This window comes from Equus przewalskii, chromosome 16, assembly GCF_037783145.1.
Source record: "Equus przewalskii isolate Varuska chromosome 16, EquPr2, whole genome shotgun sequence".
Classification (NCBI taxonomy): domain Eukaryota; kingdom Metazoa; phylum Chordata; class Mammalia; order Perissodactyla; family Equidae; genus Equus; species Equus przewalskii.
In genome coordinates this window covers 6028507-6048534 of record NC_091846.1, presented here as the reverse complement: position 1 = coordinate 6048534, position 20028 = coordinate 6028507, and the positions used below count along the sequence as shown (strand labels likewise).

The 20028-nt window shown below is 43.3% G+C and overlaps 2 protein-coding genes across 28 annotated transcripts in view; one reads left to right on the top strand and one right to left on the bottom strand.

The window, feature by feature from the left end:
* The window catches only part of CDK8 (cyclin dependent kinase 8), a 124951-nt gene extending 120292 nt beyond the window's left edge, over positions 1-4659 (bottom strand). For 6 of the 20 annotated variants that reach the window (XM_008537025.2, XM_070578653.1, XM_008537026.2 and 3 more), the window contains exon 1: positions 3730-4642. In XM_008537025.2, the coding sequence (XP_008535247.1) occupies positions 3730-3857 (128 nt within the window). In that variant the 5' untranslated portion in view covers positions 3858-4642. Of the gene's footprint in view, positions 1-3457; positions 3644-3729 lie in introns of those variants that run through there. The other 14 variants (XM_008537023.2, XM_008537024.2, XM_070578661.1 and 11 more) reach the window with 13 other exon arrangements.
* Positions 4660-19393: 14734 nt separating this feature from the next.
* RNF6 (ring finger protein 6) overlaps positions 19394-20028 on the top strand; it is a 43469-nt gene continuing 42834 nt past the window's right edge. For all 8 annotated transcript variants that reach the window (XR_011528008.1, XR_011528010.1, XM_070578651.1 and 5 more), the window contains exon 1: positions 19394-19977. The gene's annotated coding sequence lies outside the window, so the exon portion shown is untranslated. The remainder of the gene's footprint in view (positions 19978-20028) is intronic.

Here is a 20028-nt window from a genome sequence, read left to right as displayed (position 1 = left end):
TCTCTAGACATACAGATAGAACTCTATGTTTGTACAGACACACTCACATATCTACATACATACTTTTGTAGCACTTGAGAAACGAGAGCCATTCAGAAATGTACTAAAAAAGTATACCAGTTAATTGAAAAGACTTGTACTGTGATAAGGCATTCATGTTTTCTGAATAACCCACTAGAACCCAAAGCTCCATGCCTATGTTTATAGTTATTTTAATGTATTAATTATATAAAGCATAATGGTTAAGAGCATGGACTCTGGAGTAAGAGACCTACATGCAATCCTCTTAATTTCAGCTCTGACATTTAATTAGTCATGTAACCATGGACAAATTTGCTTAACTTTTCTAAGTCTCAGTTTCCTCATCCATGAAACTGAAGAACAGAACTGACTTGATATGGTACTTGTGAGGATTAATGGATGATGAATGTAAAGGGCTTTGCCCAAGAACTAGTACTTAGTCAACAGTTTAGCTATTATTATCAGTATCACTGTCCACTAATCTCTGTATTTTCCACCAAAGTGCCCCAACTAAAGTTTCCTGTATGTCTAACACATATACACAATCCCAATTATATATTATCTGTTCTTTTGAACACAGAGTACAATAGACTAAGAACACTATTCAAGAAAACTCTTTTCACTTTTTTTTTTGGAGATCAAACTCTTATCCCAAATTAATTTTTAAATTCTACAAATGTCAAGTGCCTATAAAAAGAGTTTAGAATTGAAAAAGATTGTTTTCTGTCTTCTCGCACTTTTCCATTCTTTCGAACAAAGTGAATTGGTTGTCTAAATTCTGCAAAGGAAATACAACTGACTCAGAAAGAAAATGAATCCCCCTGCTTCCCACTCAGCATCCTTTTGGTGTTCAGACACAAAGGACACTCTCTATCTCACTTCTGGTGACAGTGAAAGCAAATTATTCCCAAGATTTATTGTTCATTTACTTTTTAACTGTTAGAATCTGAAATTAACAAAATCATAAAAAGGCCTTTTTTTCCATGTATGTAAACATACCTCAAATAAAGTATTTCCCCCTCCCCCGCGTTCCTTAAAATGCCGAGTTTATCCTAAGTGTCTAGCAGGAATGGTATTACTAATTCTTTAAGTCAAAGAAATGACCTTCAAACAGTTTTATTTCCTAAAACTCAGTAACTTAAGACGCTAACCCCTCTTGTCTAAATTCTTTTACTAATTATTCATGTTTTACGATGCTTGATGGACAAAGGAAAAGGATAAAACATTTATATACATTCATTTTAACAGTCAAATACATCTAAATAAAACATTTGATTTTATTGTAAATCTCAGGATTCTCTTTGAAGGTGTTACTGTCTGGGTTCCTAGAACTCTGAAATTTCAGTTGCAGAATATATAATTTAATTTGAAAGTGAATCAATACTAGAAACAAATTATTTCATCATCATCTTTTTATAAAAGATTAAACAGCCACAAATTTTATTTTACCAGGACTAAAATGCATTAAATTACATTTCACTGACATAAGATCAAAAGAACCTCATAAATACAATGCTGTATTTTACCAGAGTGAGGTTATAAAAAAGAAGCCAAACCGAAAAATATTCCCTCTGGAAAGCAAAATCTGTTTTAAGTAATTTTAAAACTCTCTTGACATTTGATCCATTTTAAAAAAAGTTCATCCTATAAACAAAATCATTAAAGGCTGCTGGAAAACAAGTCCAAAGAATTATAAATAAAAAATTATTTTTTTCCAAAATGAAATGCTACTTTTCAGCTATCACAAATGACTAAGAAATGTTCACATACTATATATTCAGCTATTTTTAAATTATACAATTTTTCTAAAATTATTCTTAGCCTAAATTAAGTCGTGACCATGAGATATAAAATGTGGTTAAAAGTACTTCTTGCTAATATACAATGTTATAGCTTTTAAATAAAATATAAAATCAAAGTTAATAAAATTTGTATATTTTATTAGCTTAATTTGGTAATTTATGAAAACAGAAATGGCTTCTCTCAGAAAGATTAAAAATAATTTAAAGTCACTAGAATTTTATAAAACAGACAACAGACTGGTCAAATGTACTACAACGTCCCATCTCATGGGTTTGGGGATTTTACAAATATGCCCCAAATTACATAATATTGGGGGATGGGAAGATGGTTTAAGGCTTTTGAAAAGCACTGCATGAGAAGTTAAGGTTAATTTTTAAACTACATACGTTATCACACAGTAATACTTCAATGAGAAATACAATTAAACAACAGAGTCAACAGTATTTCCAGATGCTGATTTCTCAAATGTCACCAGACTATCCATTCCACTAAAAAGTACTTTTAAATACATGCAGCACCCAGGGTATCAAGTTTTCAAATCCCTACCTTTTGCAGATATCGGTACTGCTGTACTGCTGCATATAAGCACTGAAATGCACATTCCAAATCAATTAGAATTACTATCTTCCTCTTGGAGCCATTTTAAGTTATTTTAGAAAACTATCTCAGTAAATCTAAGAAAAATGTTGAATAAATGTACACCTCCTCTTCCAGTATCCAGAATACCAAAGTATTTATAAATATGGCTCCCCCCACAAGTAACTTACTTCAGCTTTACAAATGGTTTCATTTCTTTAATGCTAATACAATTCTGAACATAGTCTCCTACCTAATTTGAAAACAGCAGCAATTATTTTAAAGGCTAAACAGCAGCTAACCAAACTAACAGTGATGTTCAAGCAAAGCTACTTTGTTTATAATAAAATCTAAAGATTATATAATAACATTTGACATCATCTTTCCAGCAATTTTCTATACTGTCAAAGGCAACACAGACAACATCCGTTTATACAAGAGGCAAACAAGGAGTTAATCAAATATATTTTCTCTTCAACTAAAAATTGCCTCCTCTTTTGTCAATATTACAAGACATTGATCTACTGACAAAGGAAAAACGAACACTTCACTTGCCTGTTTAAGAAACTAAATTGGGAGCATTGCCAGTCATAGACTTAATTAAGTTATTTCCAGGGAAGAATATTTAAAGCAAAGAGACTATTTAAAGTTCATTGCCAGCTGCTAAATTTTGGGGTAACAGCCTGAACAAGATAACCCCTATTTGTCACTCGCCTTTTTCCCCACCGCCCACCCTGCACCAAACCCCCATTGTTCTATGTAAAACTCACAGCTAATGCTATCTAAATAGCAACTGCCACATTCATATTGCAGATGATCACTACGACAAACTCTTCAGAACCACATTTACTTGCTGCTTTCTTTCCCCCAAGTAAAATCCAAATTTGGTAATAAATCAATCACAAACTGGTGGGGGAAAGGATCACAGCTTCCCTTCCAGACTGATGGATGTCACTCCAGAGACGGCTGAGAAAATCCCCAGGTTACCATAACAAATCGACCCCCCAAAATCATTTAAACCGACGTTTTATAACGAATTTTTTTTTAAATCTAGTACCGAAACCCTTGGAAAGTACACAGCCCATAGGGTAGAGATTCTTTTCCCTATGAGCCGCCAAAGTAGAAGGGAGACAGCAGCACGCAGGATTTCGTGCGGGTCTGGATCCCTCGTACACCACTTCCTCCCCAAACCTGGCAGGCGGGGACAGCTGCGGGTGTCGAGGAAGTGGGAGACCGGCACTCCGGCGCCCCGCTCTGCCTCCCGGCTACCTGCCTCGGCCTGCGGGAGCGCCGCCCAGCGCGGACACCGGTACAGACACAAACACTCACCCATCCTTCCTCTTGGCTTTGTAGACGTGACCATAAGTGCCTCGGCCAACTTTGCAGCCCTCGTATTCAAACAGGTCCTCGACCCGCTCCCGCTCGCTGCTCAGCTTCACTTTAAAGTCATAGTCCATTGTCACAGCCTCCGAGGCCGGGGAGCTGGGTCGGGGGGTCGGGCGGCCGGGATGGGCACCGGGGAAGCAACGGCAGCCGCAGCCCCCGGGAACCCGCCCGCTCTACACCCGGCGGCCGCAGCACCAACCCGACTGATGCGGCAAGAGCAGGAGGAGGCCCCGCGAGAGCGCCGGGGACATCCAGGGGGGCAGCGGGGCAGAGGCCGGCCGGGGCGAGGAAGGGGAGGTTCCCCCGGGCGAAGGAGAGCAGAGGAACGAGGGCTGGGGGTGGGGAGCGGGTGCCTCTGCCCTTGTCCCCGCGGGCTCCCGGGGCGCCGGCTCTCCTGCTCCCTCCTGCCGCGCGTTCTGCTCCCGCTGCGGGGAGCGGCGGGGCGGCCACGGCGGGCTCTGCTCCTCTCACACTCGTACTCACGCCTCACCCTCTCTCACACACGCTCACACTCACTCACTCACTCACTCTCCCATACACTCAAACAGAAAGGCAGTGCCGCACAACAGCCGGTACCTCCTCAGAGAGAGGAGGAGGGAGGGGACTTGCGAAACACGGCCGCGGCTGTCGCAAAAACGTCGCGAAGGCTCGGGCTGCCTCCGGCCCTGCCTCCAGCCCGTTCCGCCGTGGCTGTTGGCCCCCGCCGGGGCCGGCACCCCGAGGACCGTGTGGAGGGAGCCGGGTAGCCACTGCCCAAAGCTGCCGCCAAACGCACCACGTGGCCCGTCTTGACGGCGTCCAGGGCCCCAGACTACAATGCCCAGAATGCACGGGCCTCCGCGGTTGCCGCCCCTTCTAGACTCCACCCCTCACAGTGGGGATATGGGGAGCGTTGCATGATGGGATTGGTAGTCTAAGGTGAGATTAGTTTCAATCACTTAGGAGAAAAATTTTTTTTTACGCCAATATCGCTAGAGTCTGGTTCGGGCCATAACCTTAACCAAAGAAATTCATGTGAGAGGGAGGCTAGTTTGTATTAGAATCCCATTTTGTGCCACTTCCGAACTCCAGATTTGAAAGGGCATTTTCATTATGCAAAAAAGTCTATTTGTAAACAGCTCACAGACTATCAGCTGGTACAGTACTCTTGTTCACAAGCTGATCAGGGCTGCACAATAATATCAACGTACTGACGCACATTACAAATATGAATAACAGTGAATCAACGACGAGTGTCCTCGCCGGTCGTAAAGAGTGTTACTCTTGAGACAGATACCCATCCGAATGCTTCCCATCCATTCAGAGGGGACATTATTTTGAGTACCGGTACCTCTGCCTATAAGAACAGCAATTTTTCGGCACCATTCAGCAATGGATCTAAATCCATGGAAGCTAATTTGTTAATAATTTTAAAGTAGGAAAGGTGTCAGCTGGAGGAATCCTGATATCTTGATGATAGTCCCTCATTTTGTTTTATCCCTCTTATTTACATATGTATTTTTTATTTTTCAATTTTATATTTGTATTTATTTTGCATTTCCCAATTGCTACCACTTCCACTAAAGCTCCCCACTCTCAAAAGACATATAATCTCTTCTGCTTTTAAACTCCCATAACGCTTTTTGTTTTTTACCTTTCCTGCATTGCTCATCAAATTGTTTTGTCTTTTATTTCCTCTCTCTTGCTAGATTACAAGTTCCTGTAGGAAGTTATATTTGCATCTTTCATAACACCTAGTATCCTGCCTTGATTGTGGCGCACAGTAAACATTTGTTGAATTAATAAGTAAGCATGTTTATGTCAAAAATATCCATGTACAGATGATGATGATACCATTTTATGAAAAATCCTCGAAAGGACTCTCCTCTTATATAAGTTTCCTTGGACAAAATAGTGGCTTCAACACTGGTTTAAATGGAGTTGTTTTTACCTAGCACTTTAAATATTATTTAGTGTTTAGTACACTGACTGGTTAGGCTAATGTGTTAGGGGCAGTTATATCTAATATCCGGTTTTAGGTTTTTCTTTCTGTGTGACAATTCCCTTCTCTTATCCCCAAACTATCATCCTGGTCTTATGTATGGAGCTGTGTCCATGCTTAGAGGAAAGGAAAGAGCAGCAGCCAGAGACTCCATTATGAAAGATAAGAAGTGGCCTGCAGAGCCAAAGCAATGAGCTAGGGAAGGACTTGTGGCACAAGTTAGTAATCCAAATCTTGAGGAATGGACTTCCTATAGATCAAAGGGTGAGGGTTCAAACTTGTTACTAGAATAGATTGAACACAGCAGGGACATGGAGCTGTCATTTCAGTTTGATTTTCAACCTCAGGTCACACTAATGTCACATGTCTCTTTGCTCCATGATGCCTCCATCCTTGCACATTGGACGTTGTAGAATCTGTGACCTTCATTGGTCCCTGTTCCAAACAACGCGTAAATACTGCTCATGCTTCTTTTCATAAAACGTGGTTCTTTTTACATTCTAAATTTAACATCTCCAATCCTAACTTTGCCTCCCAATACGAGCCTCACATTTAACCACATCCTATTCAGCCTAAGGGGATATTCTGCTGTCATCTTAAACCTAGAATTTCTGAAACTGAACATACCATACTGTCCTCTGAACTTCCCAATTTCTGTGACTAGTAATGCCAGTAGACAGACATTCTGTTGTTTAACTGCCAACCCCACGAGTTCAGGCCTTTGTTAGCTGTATATTGTCCTTCATATTCGTGCCAAATATGCCCTTGTCTGTCCTGTTCTCAAAAGCTGGATGCTTCCTCATACCGTTTCTGACCTTTGCAGTCCTACTCATCCTCCCAGCTACAGCTCAAATGCCTAATTCAGTCATGAAGACTCTCCTGGTTTTTGCACATGAATATAACCCTTTTTTTTTGCCATGAACTCCTACCCCAACCCTGGCCCCCTTGCACTTTATTTGTAACTCACCTAGAAACATCACGGCTAACTTGTACTTCAGCCATTTATTTTATGTACTTGAAAAAATCTTTCCTTTAATGACTGAGTCTCTGACTTATTCATCTCTTATCCCCTACAGTGCCCAGTACATAATTTGCATGATTATATTTAATTAGAATGTTTAATTGGATCGATTTCTATAAAGGTTGAAATGGACCTTAATAATAATAAAGGGAGGAGCAGTCATTTTAAAACATTTAATGTCTTGCCTCAGTGTTGCCTCTGAACATGTACATTTTGCAGCATGCAAAAGGATTTAGTGCTTCATAATGTACTACTGGAAAAGCCCAAATGGGTCTTCTCAGAGTTGATCACTTCCTGTCTCTACAACTTTTAATTCATTTTTCTCGCTCAGTATCAAAGTGTGCTTTAAACAGAAAGTATCTAAGCCCCCATTCTGCAGGTGGAATAGTGATCATCTTTATAGTCAGAAAGCACATATTAAGCGACTACATTTGAGTACAATGTTAGACACAAGAAAGAATAAGTTAGATCAATAACACTCCAGCCTCTTTTTAATCGTTCAAAGAAAATATTGATGCCAAAAGTTTCCCAACTAACTCTATAAGCATGCAGAATACAATTTAGACCTTAGAAACAACCAGAAGCAAAACGCACTTTCAAAATTAACTTTCTTTTCTCTCCTTCATCATGTGAATGTCATTTGTTCTTGTAGACTCATTTCCTCCACGTGACTGGAAACATGACCACTAACAGTTGCTGAATATTATATCAGACAATGCCTGTCGTTAGAGAAGAACTGACTCTGTTTCTCAATTTCAGTTCTAAAAATCCCAGGAAGGGCCCTGGTCCAGCTGAGTCAGGGGCCCATCCTGGACCAATGAAGTGTGGCCGTGGGGGCAGGGTCATATAAAAATATGAGAGCTCCTTCATTCGGAGAGATGTGGAAGATAGGGGTAGGCAGCCTGCGGGAGAAAGGAGAAAGCCCTGAGAACTATGAAGGAAATAAAACAGGGCAATGTGCTGGAAAGGGGGACAGAGAGGGGATTACTTTAGATTGAATGGATGGTGAAGGACTCTGAGGTGATGATGCTTAAGCTGAGACCTAAATAATGAGAAGCAAAACCTGCTAAGGCCAGGGAGCAGAGTAGTCCAGGTGGGTCAGATGGACAGCAAGTGGAAAGGCCCTAAGCTGGGAACCAAGGAGCAGAAAGAAGGCTTATGTGATAGAAGTGTCATGAGTAAGGGAGGAAGTTGTGTGAGATGAAGACAAGGAGATAGGAAGGGACCAGATTATAGAGTTTTTTAGATTGTAGTAAGGAGCTTGGATTCTATTTTTAGGGCAATAGGAAGCCATTGGAAGGTTGTAAGGATGGGAGTGACCAGATGTGATTGATGCCTTAAAAAGAATATCCTGGGTGCCGTGTTAAGAATGGATTGTAGGAGGCAAGGTTGGAAGAGAGAGAGGGGGAGAGAGTGGGGAGAGAGAGAGAGAGAGAGACAGGACTTGCTGATCAGTTGGATGGGAAGGAAGGACTCAAGATGACTCTTGAGGATGTTGCCACTTACTGAGATGAGGAAGACTTTGAGAGGACAAGCTTAGGAGAAAAAAGTAAGAGCTCCATTTTGAACACGTCAAATATGTCTCAGAAATCTAAGTGAACATATCTAGTGGGCAGGTGGATACGGGAGTTTAAAGCTCAAAAGAAAGATCAGAGCTGGGGATAAAAATTTGGAAATCACCAACCATAAGAATTGAGTAGATCACTTGCAAATTGTGTTACAGTAAGAAAAGGACAGATCCTTGAGCACCTCCACCATTCAAGGGCTCAGTAGAGGAGGAACCAGAAAGGGAGACTGAGAGGAAGAAGCCAGAGGGTTATCTGGGAAATCAGGGAGTATGGCATCACAAAGGCCAAGGGAAGAACACACTTTGAAAAGGAGGAAATGGTCAATAGTGTTGAATGCTGCCAAGAAGTCAAGCAAAACGTAGTGGTGTAAAACAACAATTTCTTATTTCTCATGATTCTCTAGGTTGGCTGGGCTCAGCTAAGCAGTTCTGCTGGTCTCACCTGAGGTTACTCATATGGCTACAAGCAGTTGCTAGATAGGGCTGGAGGGTCTAAGATGACTTCATTCACATGGCCACACCGTTGGTGCTGACTCTTAACTGGGCCTCTCCACATGGTCTTTCCCCATTCAGCAGTCAAGTTCAAACTTCCTTATGTTGTGTGGGTATGCCTAAAAGGGCAAGGGTGAAAGCTATAAGGTGTCTCGAGGCCTGGGCCCTGGAACCCACACAACTTCACTTCTACTGCATCCTGTTGGCCAAAGCAAGACACAAGACCAGCCCAGATTCAAAGAGTGGGCAAGTAAACTCTACTTCTTGATAGTAGGAAATACAAAATATTGTGACCATGTTTTTTAGTCTACCCAGGTATGGATACATATGAATCTGTAGATCTGGTAAAAGTTAAAGCAGATCGTTTCCAGATGGCTTTGGTTTCTCTGTAAGGTAAAAGAATAGTTGCTGTGAATGAGGAGAAAGGGGTGGAAAGAGAGAAAGCAATGATTGCATTTCTGAAAAGACTGTGGGTTTAAAACAATCTTTGGGCAGAATGAGAGAGAAAACTGGCAGGATATCATTGTAGGACTTCTAGCCAATGTTGAGGGCCCATTTGCAGGTGCGGCCATGCATTTATATCAATATCCATCTGCCCTGTTGTGAGATTTTCATCACCAGCACTCAACAGCCCAGGTGGAGGCCAGGCAAAAACAGATATTGGATTCATCTGGGATTAGGGCCTTGCCAGCTGGGGATGGTGAAAAGAAGATGAGGCGAGGAGGTTAGAATTATTGGCAATAGCGTAGTTAAAATGACAGACCATGACATTTAAGCTGGGTAAGGAGGAAAATGAGGACAGGATTTCCCCTTTTATATCATAACAATAGCTTGAAAATTTTTAATTTTTTGCAAGATAATTTTAAAAAACAAATACCTTCCCCCATTCCTTGCTTCTTTAATATCTGTGTACGGTAGCAAGACCCTTCCATCAAAAACATACTAAGTAAAACAGACAGCTGAAACAATAATATAAATAACAGGTTAAGAATGATTTCTTCTTTTCTTAGCTAACAGATTCCCATTACTGTGACTGATAAGGGCATCTTGAACCGAAAATCTCTCTCATTTGTTGTTGATGAATTCTGCTCTCATGTTCTATGAGTATTAAGGAAAGTTTACCTCTTTACATTGATATACAGTACTATAATCTTATCTTTTTTTCCTCTATTGGCCACTTTTCTTGAATAAGCATACTACTTTCAATTTTTCAGTTCAAAATATGTTTTGCTATGCACATTGTAGCAAGTAATTGTAGCAAGTGCAGCAAGCAATCTATGGAAACACAGTTTACTTTCGTATTCAGTTTCTCAAGGCTTAACATATTACTCTGGCTTCTTATTGCAATATGTTTCACCTTCCAGCTAGCTGGACTATGTTACTCAGGCCCCATCACCAGAAAAGCCAAGTCTTTTCCGGCTGGTTCCTGTGCACACATGGGTCTTCTGGAGCCACACAGTTCTCCCTTTATCCCACATAAACATGGTTAGGTCACCTCTGCAACCACCGGATACTTGACACCCGAGGCTATTTGTTTCTATGCAACTCCATGCCCAGAACCTCCGGAACTTTTTCTCCCTCAGCAGCCCTTCCCCCCTACGAGCCAAGGTCAAGTTCCAGCAGATATTGTCCTTCTCACTCTGAAACCCTACATCCTGTTTAAATTTTCAAATGTTGTTTTATTTACATCATCCTCTGCTCAAAACTCTTCAAGGACCAAACATGACCTTTCACTGCCACAGCATAAAGTTCAAACTCCTTCATCTGCTATTCCAGGCTCTGGATTTACTTTGGCCTGACTTAGGAAAATACTTTAAGGCAGCTTGCAATAGAAACATTAGAATTAGATTAAAATAATTAACTCCACATAGCTAGGTTTTCCACAATCCAAGCTCTTCTCTATCTCTAATATAGCTCCCAGCCAGTTTCTCATAAGCTACTTCCTGGCCAATAAAACAGTGATTCTCAGCCTTAGATGTCCATTAGAAATACTGGGGAATCCTCCCAGCAATCCTGATGTAATTGATCTGGACTACAGCTGGGCATTGGGATTTTTAAAGCTCCCTGGTGATTCTAATGAGCATTCAAGGTTGAGAACCACTACATTAGAACAAGTTTATTGATTTTCCCTAAAGCATTCATCATTTCATTCCTCTCCCCATCAACACTCCCCTTTTCTTCTTTGCTTATCTAAACTCTATCCACTGTTTGAGATCCAACTCATGTACTACTGGGATCTTTCCTTAGCACCCAATGCCATATCTTGTTTACACTTATTTGGCACGTAGCATATACTTCTTTTACCTTTGTGTGTTTATCCTGTCTCTTCAACAGAATTCTAAGGTGTAGAAGGACAGGGACTGGCTTTTATTTTTCGTGTAGAAGATTAGCCCAGAGCTAACATCTGTTTCCAACCTTCCTGTTTTTGCTTGTGGAAGATTAGTGCTGAGCTAACATCTGTGCCAAACTTACTTTATTGTTTGTATGTGGGATGCCGCTACAGCATGGCTTGATGAGCAGTGTGTAAGTCAGCGCCTGGGATCCAAACCCATGAACCCTGGGCCGCCAAAGCAGAGTGTGTGAACTTAACCACAACACCACCGGGTGGCCCCAGGACTGTTTTTTAATAGCTCTTTTTATCCCCAGAACCTGACACAATGCCTTTCACACTATGTACTGTTGTGTGTTTTATGGGTGGCGGTGATGATGATATAGCAGATGCCCAGGCAGTGCTCTGACCATAACCCTTCAGATTTCTTCATCTCTTTGTGCGGTTACCACCCAGAGGCTGCTGGAATCCCTTTTCACATACAAACCTGAAGTACCTGGGATTAAGCCACCCTACCTTAACTTAATGACTATGGGCACAAGCATGCATACTCCAGCTCTCATGGCCTCTGACTGGGACAACTCTGGGCTGACCAACACGGTGTCCTGTGTCCCCTCTGAATTTAGGTCAAAGTTGATTTTGCATCCTTACTTAGGCTCCTTCCCTTCGCAGTTCCACACCCCAGCTCGCTTACTAGTTTTTCCTGGGAACATTTCCTAAATAAATCATTTTCACATGAATTGTTGTCTAAGGTTCTGTCCTTTTTTGGAGGGGGGAACCCAACCTTAGGCGGACAATAATATTATAACAGTAATAGCAGCTATTATTTATTGACTATTTCCCAGGAGCAAGGCATTAACTCATTTAATCCTCAGAATTAGGTAGGTACTTGGGTATCCTCATTTTACAGATTATAAAACTGAGGGATATAGAGATTAAGTAATTTGCCCAAGGTCACACAGATAACAAAAGAAGGAACTGAAAAAGGAAAAGGATAAACCTACAGGGCAAGGAAAATAGGGGATCAAATCAAATAAAAAATAATTTGAACCAAATTACCACTTAAACTTTGTGGGCTAGTTAGAAACTAAACCACCATGTATATACATATTTTTTTGACACAATGAATTTTGAATTCTGATAAGCAATTTACAAACTTTCAGGCACAATCAATTTATAGATTAGAAACTTCATTTCTAAATGACTGTCAGAAAATCCTCCTCATCTTCTACTCCTCTCCCTCCTCCCCGCAATACTTCCTTTATAGGACGCACATCTGATCCCAGGAAGTAAAACTCACATTTGGAAAATTAATCATTTAGATCCACCACAGATTAGCTGTATATTTTGGACTAGCCTTGGAACTATCATGCATGCTTTCTCTCTGGCATATACATTCTAAATTATAAACAATACTTATTGAAATGAGTTTCCAGTTCTTGCCTCCTATTCTCCCCAATCCCGAGTCTTTTCCAGATATGAGATCTTTCATATTTAAGAAAGACAATTTTCAACAGGGCATTTGTGGACCACTTCTTATACAGGAGTCGTTTGCCCCCTGGTCCACCCCAATCCTTTATTCATCCGACAGTATTTACTGAGCTCTTGCTGTATGCTGTGCCCTGCTGGCTGCTATGGTGTCTGGAACATGGTGGGTACTCATGTTTATTTCCTTTTCTACTAACACTGACCTCCTTATGAACTTGTCCATTTCTGTTCTGATGTCTCCTCTAGTAACACAGATATGTTTTCATCTTACACTCCTTAGCCAAGCCTGTCTTTTTATAAGTCTGAGTAGAATCTGATAACTTTTGACCTCTATTTGTTGGATACAGGGCAGAGACTGTTATCTATGGAGGCTGAAAGCCAGGAAGGGTGAGGGGTTTCTGGGTGTTACCTAAAGCTGTTTGAGACTCACAGGACTCATCTGTAGGCCATGCTTCCAGGGATATTTGTGATCATCAAAATGGAAAGTTAGCTTAGGTTAACTTTATTTGTAAATGTGATTTAATAATGTTAAATGTCAGTTTATGTCATAAAGAGGGGAGAAATTGCACTTATCTATCTACTTTTTTCAATCATTTATTCAATATTATCGTATGCCTATCACATGCCTACCTACTGAAGTAGGCCCGGGAAATATCTAGAGGAGTAAGGCCAGAGGCCTGCCCCATGGACGTCATAGTCTAGTCCAGTGGTTCTCAATCTTAACTGCATGTCAGAATAAACTGGGAGTTTTTTTGAAAAAAATAAAATCACTGATGCCCAGGCCCCAAACTAGACCAATTAAATCTGAATGTAAGAGTCCCTGAAACTGCCCCTCTCCTCCCAAGATAGTCCATCAAAAACAGTACTGCAGGCCAGAGGGGATGGCAGAGATTAGTACTGTCCTCAAAGACTTAAAAAATAAAGATATGGCGCTTTTTGTCATAACCCTGTTTAATTGGCCGGTCTGACCTCTGCAGAAACTTGATGGATCATGATATATGATGGAGGACCACCATGAACTTAACCAAGTATTGACCGCACTCCAGCTGCTTTGCCAGATTTGGGGTATATTAATGCAGCCTTGGTACATGTATGCAGCTATGGGTCTTCCCACGTGTTCTTTTCTATACTCCCCAGGAAGAAGGATCAGAAGCAGTCTGCATCCACACGGCATGGAGATAGTATACCCTTGCTCCAGGGCAATGTTAATTACCCTGCTCTCTGTCATAATATAGTCCAAAGGGACCTATACAACCAGGACATCCAGCAGAACATTACATTGGTCTACTACATTGATGACACCACGTTAATTGGACCTTAGGAGCAAGAAATGGCAAGTACTCTGCATGCTTTGGTAAGATATACTTGCTCTAGCAGGTGAGAGATAAAGCCTACAAAAATTCAGGGGCTTGCCACATCAGTGAAGTTTTTATGGGTCCAGCCATGCTGAAATATCCTCTCCAAAGTATAGGGCAAGTTATTGGACCTTGCATTCCTACCACCAATAAAAAAGCACAATGCTTAGTAGGCCTCTTTGGGTTTGGAAGGCGACATATTCACTACACTTGGGTATACATTTATCAGGTGACTTGGAAATCTGCTACCTTTTAGTGAGGCCCAGGGTAATAAAGGGCCATGCAGTAGGTACATCATGTGATTCAAGCAGCCCTGCCACTTGGGCCATATGAGCCAGCAGATCCCATGGTACTAGAGGTATCTGTTATAGAGAAAAATGCCTGATAGTGCTTCTGGCAAGCTCCAATAGTGAGTCATAGCACAGACTCCAGGCTTCTGGAGCAAGGCCAAGCCATCTGCAGCAGAGAACTATTCACCATTTGACAAACAGCTCCTGCCATGCTATTGGGCCTTGGTAGAAACTGAGCATCAAAGAGGGACATCAAGTGACCGAGAGACAGCAAGTGATCATAAATTGGGTTCTGCCAGACTCACTGTGTCAGAAGGTCAGGCAGTGCAGCAGCAATCCACTGTAAGCCATTCCATACATCTGGGATTAGGTTCAAGCAGACAGCACAAGTGAGCTTCACAAACAAGTGGCTGAAAGCCCCATGTCTGAGACATACCACTGTTGCACCAAAGCCTCTCTCAAAACGCATAGCTGTGGCCTCAGGCAGGTTCCCTGTGAACAGTTGATAAAGAAGGAAAAACAAAAGCTTGGTTCATGGATGGGGCACCTTGGTATGGATGCAAGCTGAAAATATCTGCTACTGCACCTTAGCCCCACCCAGGGTGGCTCTGAAAGAGAGTAGCGAAGGGAAATCCTCCTTGTTGGCAGAACTTCAGGCAATGCACTTAGTCATCCACTTTGTCTGGAGACAGAAGTGGCCATGGTAAGGGTATACTCTATAGTAACAAATGTTAGGCTAGCTTGTTGGTCAGGGGTCTGCAAGAAGAAAGATTTGGCAAGGCTAGAGAAGAGGCAGATGGATCTATGATGGATCTATGGGCACACAGTGTGAGGATCTTTTATAGCACACAATGCCCATTAGAGAGTTTCCACTGCAGAAGAGGCACTAGCCAACCAAGTAGCCAGGATGACTAGGCTAGCAGATGTCTGTCAGCCTATGTCAATGGCCACCCAAGTTCTTGCACAATGGGCTTGTGGATAGAGGAGACAGGGGCTATGCATGGGTCCAACAGCTTGGGCTGTCTCTCCAAAGCTGATATAACTAGTGCTGCTGCTTAAATGTCTGATCTGTCAGCAGCAGGGACCAACACCGAACTTTGAAGGAGGCCAGACAGCTACTGGGTGGCAAGGTGTTTATGCTGGGCCCTTATGAGCTAGAAAGAGTAACTCATCCTGACTGGGTTTGACATGTATTCCAAGTATGGGTTTGCTTTTCCTGCCCACAGTGCTTCAGCCAGTACCACTATTCAAGGACTCATAGACTGTCTGATATTCTGACATGGGATCTCCCACAACACTGCCTCAGACCAAAGATCTTACTTCACAGCAAGAGGGTGTGGTGACGGGCACCTGACCAGAGGCTCCACTGGTCATATCACAAACCACACTGTTTGGAAGCTGTCAGATTGACAGGGTAGACCAATGGCCTGTTGAAAGCATAACTGTAGCTCCAGCTTGGAAATGACACCTTGTAAGGCTGGAGCATTATCCTTCAGGATGCAATATACTCCTTAAATCAATGGCCATAACATGGTTCTGTCTCCCTGTTCTAGTAGGTAAAATGCATGGGTCTAGAGCTCAAGGGATAAAAGAAGGAATGGCTCGCTCACCATCACTTCCAGTGATCCATCTGGATACTTTGTGTTTCCTGTCCCTGCAACTTTAGGCTCTGCCAGCCTAGAGATCCTAATACTCAGACAGGGGATACTTCCATCAGAGGACTCTGTAAGAGTCTCACTCAACTTAGAGCTATGGCTGCTGTCTGGTCACTTTGGGCTCCTATTGCCAGAAGACTGACAAGCAAATCATCAGAATGAGGTAAGGCTGCTGCTACATAACGGAAGCAAGGAGGAATATGCTTGGTACTCAGGAGGTCCACTGGGGGCATTTCTTGGTATTTCCATGCTGATTGTAACTATAAGCGGGTGAGTACAGCAACTACAGCCTGATAAGAGCAATGATAACCAGGGTCTCAAACCCCTCAGGGATGAGTGCCTGGGTCAGTCCAGTAGTTAAGCCACTGACACCAGCAGAAGTGATAGCTGAAGTGGAGGGGAATCTAGAAAGGGTGGTGGAGGAGGAAGATAATGAGTGTCAGTTATGGCCTTCAGACCTGCTGTAGGAGTAGGGACTTGTAATTTGGCCCATTACCCTACTCTTATAAAATTTCCCAGAAATTGTGACTATTAAGAATTCTGGAGAAATTATGCTTGTTGGAGTAACTTAATGTGAAAAGCAAGCTATCTAAGCATTACAAAGCATAGACTATAGTGAATTCTGTTTGTGCCCTGCCCAAATCCACTTTATAAGCTGATGCATCTACACTCCAGCTGCTGTGAGTGTTGGATAACAATTCCAGATGCCACCTTCTCTAGAGAATTGTCCTTGGCCAAAATAAGAGCCACCTCACCTATGAGGCTATGAGGCTGTGCTGCCCTCCTATGCCTGCAGACCTCATCCAATGGCATGGGAGTACAAAAAGCTGGCTTTCTTGGTTAACACTTGCTGGTGAATTTTGTGGGATCAGCTGCGGTTCATTCTTGTTTCCTTGTCTTCCTGGCCAATCCTACTTCCTTCACTCCCCTTCTCCAGAGAGCACTCCCCTAATAAATCACTTGAACAAGAATCCTTGTCTCAGGCTCCATTTCAGGAGAACCTGACCCAAGACAGTGTCTGGCCTAACTGGATAAGTGAGATTGATGAGAACAATGTGGATACTTTGGATTTCCCTGGTCAGCCTCCACTCTCCCCTTCTTCTAGTGTGCCATGTTGTGGAAAGGCTGGCAAACTGAAAATGACATGACCCAAGACTTTCTGGGAACCACAGTTCTGGATGCAAATTAGATTCTGCCAGTTAAATATATTTACCAAGATGTGGAAAGTGGAACCAAAGCAGAGGCCATATTTCTACCCACTTTGGGATGTTTTTCTGATGGTAAGCAAGATTACAGAGGGGTGAGGATTTTCTGCAGTGGTGACTGAGCTTCCAGTTACCAGCTTTGATGGTCTAAGAGGCATTGATGGCTGTGGCGGCAGAGGTTTGCTGATGCTGGCTTCCAAACCTCTGTACTGCAGCAGCTGATGCAGTCTTCTTGAATGCAGGACTTCCAGTGGCAACCTCAGAGCTCTCTTCTCAGGTGGGTCCTGTAAGAATGTGGGAGTCAGTCTGAAGTTCAGCCTACAGCACTCTCCTTTATCCATGGCAAGATTTCGTAGGTGCCCAATTCTCTGTAATAAATACCTTTCTGCTTTAAAAATGTACAGCAGTCTTCGTATCCTGCCTTGAACCCTGGCTGATTCAAAGGAAGATTCTTTAGCTGCAAGAACCCCACTAAAGGAACCCAATTAAGGAGAAAGAATGATATAAAGACACAGAAGAATCTCACAGGCCCATTTGTTAGCAAAATAACTGAGCCTCTTGGGAACTAGAAAACTCTTTGTTTTCTAATTACTTATCCACTTGCCTATGGCCTCCATCTGAGAGGTCTTAGCCTTTTCGTCTATCTCACCTTTCAGTTCTTTTACTCACAGTTAACCAACAAAGTCTCCGTGACCAAATTCCAAATTCCCAGAAAATCTGGGACACGAACCTTGTTTCAATAGCTGTGGCCAGAGAGTTGGGGCCACATGGTCTAGTGCTCCTCCTTCCAAGCAGAGGGCAGGTTCCCTGACAGGAAATGATGGACATCTTTAGAACAGGGGTCTAGAAGATGGGGTCCTCCATTGCCCTGGGCTCATGCTTCTTTCTGGAGGAATTTCTGACAGAGTAAACTCGAAGCTGTCGTTGTAGTGGGTGTATTAGTTTTCTCGAACAGCCGTAATAAGTACCACAGACCGAGTGGCTTAAACACAGGAATTTATTTCTCACAGTTCTGGAAGCTGGAAGTCCCAGATCAAGCTATTGGCAGGTCTGGTTTCTTCTGAAGCCTCTCTCATAGGTTTGCAGATGGCTGCCTTCTCGCTGTGCCCGTAAACGGCCTTTCCTCTGTGCACCTGCATCCCTGGTGTCTCTGTGTGTCCAAATTTCCTCTTTTTGTAAGGACACCCGTCAGATTGGATTAGGACCCACCCTAATGGCCTCATTTTAACGTAACACTTTAGAGGCCCTATCTCCAAATTAAGACACATTCTGAGACACTGGAGGCTAGGGTTTCAAAAATATGAATTTGGGAGAGGGGACACAATTCAGCCCATAACAGGGGATATCCTTGAAGTTGGTTTTTATGCGCAGAAAAAGACTATACAGAAGTTTCTCTTTAAAAATGAAGTACTGACACATGCTACAGCATGGATGACCCTTGAAAACAGTATGCAAAGCAAGAGAAGCCAGGCACAAAAGGACAAATATTGTATGATTCCATTTACACGAAACATCCAGAATAAGCAAATTCATAGAGCCAGAAAGTGTATTAGTGAATACCAGGAGCTGGGGTTGGGATGGGAAGGAATGAGGTCACTGCTGATGGCTGTGAGGTTCCTTTCTGGGGTGATAGAAATGTTTCAAAATGAGACTGTGGTGATGGCTGCACAACTCTGCAAATATACTAAAAACCACTGAATGGGTAGACCAAAAAACACTTTAAATGGGTGAATTTTATGGTATGTGACTTACAGCTCAATAAAGCTGTTTTAACTTGTCCATCTACCCCTACTACACTGGTAGCTCATCGATGCTAAAGACTACATCTGTTTATTACCGAGGAGCTCAGCATAACGGTGGGGATAGAGGAGCTCCTCAAAGTTGCAAAGGCAGGAATCAATGAATGAATGAATGCACCAACGAATGAAAAATAACAGCAGCGAGCACTGTGCAATGATTAGGTCTCCGGATGGTAGTGGTGTCAGGAAAGGAGCCTACGCCCGGCTGGGCAGAGTCCTAGTCAAGGGCTTAACTCACGATGAGGTGAGTTTGGTACGCGTCACATCTCAGAAATAAAACAGGAGGCGTGAATGTGTGTGTGTTTGTGTGTGTGTGTGGTGGTGGTGGGGGGGGGGGGGGCTCCAAATGCATTCCTAGCGGGAAAGTGAAGGAACACAAATACAAGCACTTTAGACTCGATTAGGGTTTGTAATTTCCAGGTCCCAAAGAGCGAGAAGGGAAGGAGCCTGGCTGGTTGGCCACGTGATACGGGGCAGTAAAGAGACAGGGACAGACTGTTGGGTGGCACTCTGAGGCCAGGTTCGGCCAACAAGCGACACCAGAGCGCAGAGCAGGTGCTGGTCCTTCCCAAGAGCGGAAAGCAGGCTGTGTCCCTGGGACTTGGCACTCGAGAAGGAGGCTTGTGACGATCAGCCCTGGGCGCGAGCGCTGAGGAGGCGGAACGCAGAACGCTGGCATCCTGGATCCAGCCGGACGCTGTTTCCAGTCGCACCGGCGAGCGCCCGGCAGACAGTGGAGCGTCTCCACTCGCCCGAGGGGGCGGCCTGGCCGTGGGGAAAACGGGGCCGGGGCCTGCCGTTCCTCCTCCATAGCCTCTCTTCCAGCTGGACAATCCCGGGCTGCAGCACCAGCTTCCGGCTTCTTCACCAGACGATTAGAAGGCGCAGCGGTGCCCGGAGGAGTCCAGGCAAGCCCCTCCCGCCTGCCGGTCGCAGCCGCTAGGACTCGAGAGGACAGCCGCGCCGCAGACTCTTCCCGCGGAGGGAGGACGGCCCCGTTCCCGGCGAGGTGAGCTCCGGGGAGAGCTCCGGGCCTCGCCACCACTTCCGGGAGACGCCG